At 38.8% G+C, this 9892-nt stretch overlaps 1 protein-coding gene across 1 annotated transcript in view; it reads left to right on the top strand.

Annotated features, from left to right (window-relative positions):
* LOC122074852 (DEAD-box ATP-dependent RNA helicase 10) overlaps nt 1–9593 on the top strand; it is a gene marked incomplete in the record, with an annotated part of 34130 nt that extends 24537 nt beyond the window's left edge. Inside the window, 5 exon segments of the mRNA XM_042639825.1 lie at nt 1502–1645; nt 2532–2669; nt 3018–3129; nt 3214–3302; nt 9269–9593. Of these exon segments, the coding sequence (XP_042495759.1) occupies nt 1502–1645; nt 2532–2669; nt 3018–3129; nt 3214–3302; nt 9269–9385 (600 nt within the window).
* Between the last annotated feature and the right edge of the window lie 299 nt (nt 9594–9892).

The following is a 9892-nucleotide window of genomic DNA, read 5'->3' as shown; positions in this document are numbered from 1 at the left end:
GAAGAAAAAAAAAAAAAAAAAAAAAGACGTAGACGAAGAAGAACCAGAGGAAGAAGAAGAAGAAGAAGAAGAAGAAGAAAAAAAAACAAAGACGTAGTCGAAGAAGAAAAAAAAAATTTCTGTAGACTAAGAAGATGCAGAGGAAGAAGAAGAAGAAAAAAGATTCGTAGAAGAAGAAGCAGAGGAAGAAAGAAGAAAAAAAAAAGACGTAGACGAAGAAGAACCAGAGGAAGAAGAAGAAGAAGAAGAAGAAGAAGAAAAAAAAAAGACGTAGACGAAGAAGAACCAGAGGAAGAAGAGGGAAAAAAGAAAAATAAAAGAATCGTAGGCGAAGAAGAAGCAGAGGAAGAAGAGGGAAAAAAAAAATCGTAGCTCGAAGACGAAGCAAGGAGGGAAAAAAAAATTATAAACATACATACCTTTTTCTTTGTAATGGCAGAGGACGTTGAAGAGAGAGTCGCAGGGTCGTGTTCAATCGGTCGGTTGAATCACAGCGGTTCTCCGACGATTGTTAGATTGTAATGGCAGTCGCAGATAGTTCACCGGCCGGTAGAGAGAACCAGAGAAATGGAGGGTTTTAAAAAAAACCTTGCATGTTTTATTTCCCCCCACCACCAAACCTTTTTCTTTTTTTTTTGTTGTTCACTTGAGAGTAAAATGATTCCATGTATCTCACACCATTTAAAAACCTGTACTTCATCAAATGAAAAATTAAGAATTAGAATATAAAAAGCAAATAATTAAGTGAAAGTAAAAAAAAAAAAAAAAAAACCAAGGCGGTCGCCTTTGGTATAAAGGCGTCCAAAGGCGACCGCCTTTTATACTTCAGCAATGGCGTCCCTCGCCCTGGCCCTAAAAAACCGCTTGGACGCAAGGCGTCGCCTTGACAACTATGCATTGTAATCTATGATATATGTTGGTTCATATAAATTTCTAGTTCTATTCTGTTGCAACATATTTTAACAATGTTTCCTGTGAATCTATGATATATGTTGGTTCATATAAATGTTTTTACAAATTTATAATAATGTCTTGTTGGCCTGTGTGCATCTTTTTTCCCCCACTTGTCAATACAATGTGGTCTTGTGCAATTGTTGATGTAGGGATGGAAGGAATCATTTTCTGTTATTTCTCAGCAATGTCTTTATCTTTTGATTTGGATGGATTAAAATACTTGTCTATTGTCTACATTCTAATGACTACTATATTTTTTCTTAGAAAATTGGGGAAATAAAAAAGTAATATACTAAATAACTTTAGAAAATAGGAAAAATAAAAAATGACACATGGGCGATTTGACCGCCATGGCAATGCCATAATGGGCGATTCATCGCCAAATCGATTAGCCACCCCTCCACCGCCTTGGATCGATTTGACGCCGTGACAACTATGATCCAGTGGATTACCAAATTTCATGTCTTGTCTTGATTTACACTGAATAATATGCCATGTCTGAATTTGTATTTCTGTTAACGTCTTGTTCATCAACCACCTGCAGGATTGCTATCTTGTTTATATTCTTACGGAGATGTCTGGAAGTACGTCCATGGTTTTTACTCGTACATGTGAGCAAACCCGGCTTTTGGCTTTGCTTCTTAGAAATCTTGGATTAAGGGCCATCCCTATCAGTGGTCAAATGAGTCAGGTATTTCTTTCCCCTTCCGTCCCATGTTTATTAATGAAATGCACGCCACCATTTAATTTTAGGTACATTAGTTCAATCACAAATAAAGAAAAAGAAATAGAGGGGGATGTTGCATAAAGAATTAAAATAGAATGGATGATGTGGAGAGGTGCGTCCAAAGTGTTGTGTGATCCATATTTGTCATGTCTAGGCGACCTTAAGTGTTGAATGAGAGAAAAAAATCAAGGCAACACCAAGCCTAGGAGATGCCTTGACAACTACGGTGTGATGAACTTATTCCTTTAAAATTGAGTTATATGACCCACATTGATGTATGGGTTGAGTGATGGGTGGTGAAGAAATGAAATATAGATAAACTTAGTATAGCTGCAATGAGGATGTTGAGATGGATGAGTGGTAAAACTAGAAAGGAGAAATTAAGAAATGAACAAATTAGAGCTAGTTTAGGAGTAGTTCTGATACATGATAAGTTGCAAGAAAGTCGTTTGAGGTGGCATGTACATGTGCGACAAATACATTTGAATGCAGAGTAAGGAGGACTGATTTGATTCAAGGAGCTAAAAGAGCCAGGTATGGCTAGCTTAGGACTAGTAACAAGTCAACAACAACTCAGCCTTATCCCAACTAAGCGGGATTGGTTAATGACTAGTAACAAATATGGCTTTGAATAGTGTTTGTTGGAGGAAAAGGATCCATGTAGCCTACCCCATTTAGTTTGGATAAGGCCGAGTTGAGTTGTATCTTGACCATGTGATTTGCCTCAGCTTACTTTGTTTTGTGCCATGAGGCAATGAGATGTTCTCACTTTTTTTTTTTCCCTCTCTGTATCCTCTTAAATTCCTCAAGTGGTTTAACGCATTTGTCTATGATGAAATACATTTGACAGGCGAAGAGACTTGGAGCATTAAATAAGTTCAAGGCTGGAGAATGTAACATTCTGATCTGTACCGATGTGGCAAGTAGGGGGCTTGATATTGCTTCTGTGGATGTGGTTATCAATTATGATATCCCCACCAATTCCAAGGTGAGGTTTACCATCCTCTTTTTCTTCCCTCTGGATGGGTCTGACCTGCAATATCAATTCTAAGTACAGGTTTGCTTCAACAGAACTATTGGATGCATAAATAGGTTGAGAGGTTGTATCCAACCTTTCCTGAGATTTGCATATTCTTTGGATGCAGGTTCCAGCTTAACCTGCTTATTTTGCTCCTTAGTTTTTTTTTCCTTTAGCTCTTTCAGAGAAGGTGGTTTTCCCTCAAATCTGTGAGGGTTGACCAAGCATAAAGAATTCCTGCATCCAAACAGACCAAAGTTATAGCATCTTACCGGTCTTTGTCATAGTTGTTGGATTTTTTTCTATTGCTGAATGCAGGATTATATTCATCGTGTTGGTAGAACTGCTCGTGCTGGACGATCTGGGGTTGCAATCTCCTTAGTAAATCAGTATGAGTTGGAGTGGTATCTTCAAATAGAGAAGCTTATTGGTAGGCGAGCTTTTTTCTTCTTTACATACATTTATTTGGCAAATTCAAGGGAGTATTAATCAGAGACATTTTACTTTTGGTCAGGCAAAAAACTTCTGGAGTTTCCTGCTGAAGAGGAGGAAGTTCTATTACTGCTAGAACGTGTAACAGAAGCCAAAAGAATTTCACAGATGGTACCATCATCATCATCTTTTGATATATAATTAATTATAATTCATTTTAAATACATATGCCAGCAGAGTAACATGATGAAGCCATTCCTGAAGGCACAATATGTGAAAAGTTGCCGGTGGGTGAAATAGACGAACAATGGATCTGAGTCTCTGACCTAGGATCAAAGTTCAAGTTTCAGTTTCGAGCATGGTTTTGACCAGGCTCGAAACCAAAATATTTTGCGACACCACAAAATTTCATTTGAAACCTGGAAGGCCTCTAGGCTTGGAACTGAAATATTTTGCGAAACCGTGAAATTTCTGTCCAGGTTACGGCTTCTGGTTTTGATTGATGGTTTTGAGACCCAAACGGTCAAATTAGTTCCTGAAACTTCTAGGAAACCCTATTTTAAACCCTTTAAACATAGTGGAGCCCTTAGATTGTTTAAAAAACATAGCTAAAATGGTAGTTTGGCTTTGGACCCTAGGTTTCTAGTGTACGTTGTTTACAGTGCAATATTGTATACTCAAAATTTAGTACTAGAACACCATTCAATAAAAAATAAAAAATAAATAAAAAAATAAAAAGCTTCAGCAATGAATGTTATTAACCATGGGTTTATAAACATAAAGTTATAAACCATTTCATAATTATCAAGTGTTAAACGTGGTTTATTACAAAGACATGGGAGTGAGTTGGAAAAAAATCACAAAACCCGAGGTTCATAGGAAGTTACCCTTTTTGGAGTTTAAACTAGTGAAATGATACCAAAACTTGAAACATTGTCGAAATTTCATCGGAACTCCAAAAATTTCAATTAAAACCGTGTATTTTATACAAAGAATTTGACCCAATCGATACCAAAATCCGGAACAAGGCGAATTTTTTTCAAAACTGTGAATTCTGATTGAAACATGGTAAGACCCAAGTATCGCACTTGGTTTCATTTTGACCTTTGTCGAAATTGATATTTTTGCTAAACTTCGGTCATTGTTATTGAAATTTTGGACATTGCCTAGGATGCATTGTCACACCCTGCCTCAAATTGGCTAAGTATGCGGCACTAGACACCCGCATCCAGTTAGCCTAACCCTCCAGGATCACAGATGTAGTATCTTAATTTCACAAATGCCATAAAGATCACACTAAAATCAAAGTGCGCTATTAAAATCATACAATTATCACTGGTGATGTACTAAAATGATAAATTACATTATACAATTTTCATGTCTGAAATCAACTGTAAATTACAATATTACTTACTACACATCACATATATATATAGAAGTAATTGAAATAGTAGAAGTGATGTCCATCAGCATCCTGGTGTCTCGTAAAACAAGCCTCACATCTGCTATCAAAGTCCAATCCTGCCTCAGCACCGGTTCCACCATCTAAAAATAGTAATCAACGAGGGGTGAGCTTCACAACTCAGTGAGGTGTACATGCAAGCACACGCAAACAAATGATGCAATGCATGCTCAAACAAAATTTGATGATGCTCATGATCTGATTTTAGCACACGATACCTAGCAAACAATTACTAAGTCCAAGATAGGGTATCAGTGCTACTGCAACATAGGTCGTATCCTTGGTCCCAGAAAATCCATCGGTCACCCTATAAACCCCTAATGGGTAATCGCACCCTACAGTCTCGGTCCTGGAAAACCCATTGATCACCCGAGCTATAGAACAGTCACAGTCCCGAAAAACCCATCGGTCTCCCGTGCTGCATCACCATTCCCTTAGATCAGCTAGTACCTAACCCCCTACTGGCAAGGGTTGTAGCACCAGGGTTTGTGAATCCTAACCATATGCATTCTACATGCATCAATAACATTCATAGCATCCAATCATACATCAGTGGCCATTACTGTAATACCGACCTTTGAGCCCTTTAGGCCACACTGTGCCTCAGACTGTCGATGTTACAACCATTACCACTCATAGCATATCATACCATACACATCCGTTGACCTCTAGGCCCATGGTACCGGAATGCACCTCAGCCAAACTGTGCCCTAGACCGTCAGAGCCACAATCATAACTGTACTACTAATCTCTGGGCCCATGGTATCGGAAAGAATCTCGGCCACACCGTGCCCCGGACCGTCAATACCACTGTTACAACTGTAGACCTCATCCACTAAACCACAATCACTTACCTCACTTACCTTTGCAATCTAGAACCATCTCATAGCCTCATCCTTCCATACTCACAGGTAGCAGTAAAAATAACAGAAGAGCAGCAGTTCCATTATATCACAATCACAAGATAACAATATGCATATACAATGTCATAGTTCACACACATATGCATGATCCACACAAAATAGAAAAGAATGCAAAAACACTGTAAAATAAAGTCAAACACCCACTCACCTCAAAACCCGAATGACAATAGGATCCCTGAAATCAACTTTGTATTCTCGCTCAATTAGTTTAGGTTCCTATGTGAATGATATACCATCATATTAAATATTTATACTTCCTAACATAGCTTAGTATAGATTCTATGCTGAACCTTATAACCCTCAACAGCCCACATACTAACTTTAATTAAAGTCTTGAAAATGCCTCCGAACTACCCCTACCCATAGGGTTAATTTGGGTAAAAAGGTAAGAAACATAACCCACATGGGGCAGGGCACTAACCACCCAAAACAGTGGCTGATTGGTCTCAAAATACCCAACCGGTGGGAGAGAATCTGCAGAAATTCCTGCACTCCCAAAGGGTATTCTACGGATTTTCTGGGCTTGGGCTGCCCATGGCCGATGGGTATTGACCATGGCAACATGGGGAAGGTGTTATATGGTCTTTAATGTCATTTTACAGCCCCCAAAACTCACAAATACAGTTAAAATAAATTGTATAACAGTGTAGTATCCCATTCCTACAAAAATTCAGAATTGCTTAGGGATTCCATTAAAGCTGTAACTCTGAACTCTTTCTGCCAATCTAGCCTCTTAATTAGGGCTGTATATTCAAAACACATCCGTTAGAATTATATTCTAAGCCCAATTGAGTTCAGCAATTGCATCTAGAGAAGAATAATCAAGTTAGCATATCCCAAAACCCTTATTTTTACCAATTAAAATTCTGTTTTTTCTCTATTACAGATTTCAAGCCACACTCGGCCTTAACTTTGCCCAATTATTGAAAGCCCTCTGTTCCAGGGTTTATGGGAATGGGTTTTATGTAAATTGGGTCTCAGAACCCTTCCCAAAATTGGGGTTTCTTCTACTGGGTTCCAAATTCAGCTCATAGGGACTCAATTGTAGTCCCTGCACAACGGAAACCCTAAACCCTAGCTACCTACCTCTATTAACCTAATTGATTTTACAAAATGAAAAGGGCAGCAACCTTACCTGAGTGCTGCAGCCCCCTTTTTGGCACCTTGGACAGCAGCATGCACTCCTCTTGGTTTGTTCCAAGCTTGGACAGCAACAATTTCTTTGCACCCACCACCTTTTACTCTACAGCAGCAACAAGTGGGTAGCAAAGACCATAGGACAGCAGTGTTAGTAGCATGAGGCAGCCCCAAAACACATGGACAACATTCTCGTCATCTGCTTCCTTCCTTTCTCTTTGCTTTTTCTCCTCTGCTGCTCACCAAATTGTGCAGCAAGTAAATGAGTGAAACAACCGCCCTAATACATATATAAACTCAGCCAAATTATAAATATTTTTTCCTCTGCTGCTCACCGAATTGTGCAGAAATTGGCTGGACCACCTAATTTCTTAAAACTGATTCTAAAAACTAATTATATATATATAACTATTTAAAATTTAATTCCCTTTCATAGGCCCCACTAAACATTGAGCTATTAGGTTGTGTTTGGTAAACATGAGGACCCTACACAGTGGGTGGGTACTCGGCTCGGGGGTGTAGGCATGTGGGCCCCACACAGAAAACCAATTTTTCTTGCATTCTTCTAGCCGAACTGGCTGGCCGGTTGGCAGCAGGGTATCCCGCCGGTTTGCCCATTTTGCATCATTTGCTGTCCTAACCTTTGGGTTCTTGAATCCACCCATTATAGGACCGGTTCCACTCATTTTCTTGGCCATTGGATCTGTTATATTCTCTCTCCTACTGCTATATTGCAAGAGAGCCTATTGTCCTTATGCCAGCTGGGTCCTAACACTTGGGTATTCAACTGCTTCTGATTTAGGGTGTTACATCATCTTAGGGAAAATTCAACTTGGCCTAATGTCCTAATCATCTATCGCACCTTTTTCTTGTTTGATTGTTAAAGCAAAAGGAACGGGGGAGGGCTGTTCTTGGAATAAGTAATGTAAGGCTAGGTAGGAACTACCCAACCCTGTTAGGATCCCACAAATTCAAAGCTGAAATCAGATTTAGAACCAAAGTTTGAATCTGGATGAAATAGAAGGGACCCTACGGCTGACTTTAGAGGGCTCTGACGGGGTTCAATTTCTGGTCAATGGCTCCTCTTGTGGTGTTGGTCAAACCCTTCCAAAGGGTTTTGTAACCTGCTCTCAGGTTTGGGAGATCTGAGAAGAGGTTCTCGATTAGGAAACTAATGTCAGCCTTCAGGAACAGATGATGAGTTCAGTTGGACACCAAACTCTGGTCGAAGGAGCCCCTCGGGTGCTCTATACACCCCCAAAAGGGTTTCAGTTCAGATTTGGACTTACAGGTGAGGAGATCTTGGCGGAATGGATCAGCACTCAAACCCTCACAAAAGCTGAGTTTCGATCCTTGTACTTGGCTGATCTTCAGGCTGGCTTGGTAGATGTGCTTCTGGTCTTCAAGTAGACTGAAACAACTCTCAAATCACTCTCTCTCGACAATAGAACAAAGAGAAAATAAGAAAACAGAAAAGGAATTGATTGAGGGGTTGAGAAGGGGGAAGAAGAAGGCTAGGTTTTGGGCATCTCACCCAACTCCATCCCACAGAAAAACAGTATAAGCCATAACTAAATTATTCATCGTTGATAACTCAAATTGATTACAAAGGTCTCTTTAAATACGCTAGGCACAACCTTAAAAGTTAGAAACAAACTAAAAAAAGAAACTAACATAAAATAAAAACTAATGACTTTTAGTAATTAACTACTGACTTGTACTCTAAGAAACTAACATAAGACAATAAATGACTTATAAAATACTAAATTGACTTTGGGTACTTGTTAACCCAAAAAGGAAACCAAAAAAAGGGACCAAATTACTGTTCACGTGAACAGTAAATTCTGGTTTTGAGCTGGCTTGATGGGCCAACATTGGGGTTAGCTGGTCTGGTTTGATGGAACCAACAACCCCTTTCTTTTGAATTGAAACAATTTAGCAAAAGCATTTGCAGAGCGTCAGGTTCAGAGGGTTTCACTAGACTGACACCAAATTTTGCCATGCAGAAGGGTGATGTAGCAATTTCAACGCTACTGATATCTAGAAAATGGTCAAGAATGTTCACAATTTGACATGTTATATATCTGACTCATTCAACCTTACACCCTCCCATTATTGGCAAATTTCCTTGTATTTTTTTTTGCCATACTTCTCATTTTATAAAATCTATGTTTTTCCACTCGGTTTTAAGTGCTATATTTTTCCAGTTGGCCAACTTCGTTTGATGAAACTTGGCATATGAGTTTTGTTCAATATTCCCTGTGGTAGATATTTGAGCTGGACTAGAGAAACTCTCTAAACATGTCGAACTGGAAAAACTTCTCCCATGAAAGATTGTGAGACAATCAATCAATGTTTATAAAAATGGATTGGTCTTGAGATCATTCAGTCCCAGTGGTTTGTGGACCGAATTACCCAATCACTGAACCTGGTCTTGGCTTGGAATAATCTACAGAAGCCATGGATCATGAATTTTTTCTGTTGGCAGTTGAAACAATCCGACCACATTCCTTCAAGACAATGCCATCATTTATAGGGATCATATTTTCAGCTTTTCCTCTGCATGAGCCCTCAAACATTGTCTTTCAATTGTTGATACTTTCTGGACTTGGCAGAAAATCAAGGAGACTGGAGGTGGGAAAAAGAAGAGAGGACAAAGCGATGATGAAGAAGTAGATAAATTCTTAACTTTGAAGAATGGGAAGTCATCCAAGAAGTCAAAGAGACAATGATGGTTGAGCCAAGATCTTCCTTTGCAATTTTGGTTGGTTTCAAATGGCATTTTTTCCCACCTGATTATACTATTTATGGCTCTCAAGCAAATAGATTATTTTTTTTTTCTTTGTGCGCAATTTGGATATCTTTGTGAATTCATTTTTGATATATTAGTGAGGATTCGTTGAGTTAATGATTAAACATCCGTCAAACCATGCATAAACATCATTCTGGGTCATCCTATTGATTTAAGTCCATCACGTGGAATCTAGGTTGTTGGTAGGAATGTCAATTTCCAACAGAAATCACCAAACCCGGTATGAATATGGTTGGGGTTGAGGGAATTTAGACATGATATGATATTACATTACATGCTTGATGAATGGTACTATTGATTTAAGTCAATCACATGGAATCTAGGTTGTTAGTAGGAGTAGCAATTTCCAACAGAAATCACCTAACCCGATATGAATATGGTTGGGGTTGAGGGAATTTTGACATGATATGATATTACATTACATGCT

The sequence above is a fragment of the Macadamia integrifolia genome, chromosome 3 (genome assembly GCF_013358625.1).
Source record: "Macadamia integrifolia cultivar HAES 741 chromosome 3, SCU_Mint_v3, whole genome shotgun sequence".
Lineage (NCBI taxonomy): Eukaryota > Viridiplantae > Streptophyta > Magnoliopsida > Proteales > Proteaceae > Macadamia > Macadamia integrifolia.
The sequence above is the reverse complement of the archived record's forward strand: the minus strand, read 5'-3'. Positions and strand labels throughout refer to the sequence as shown.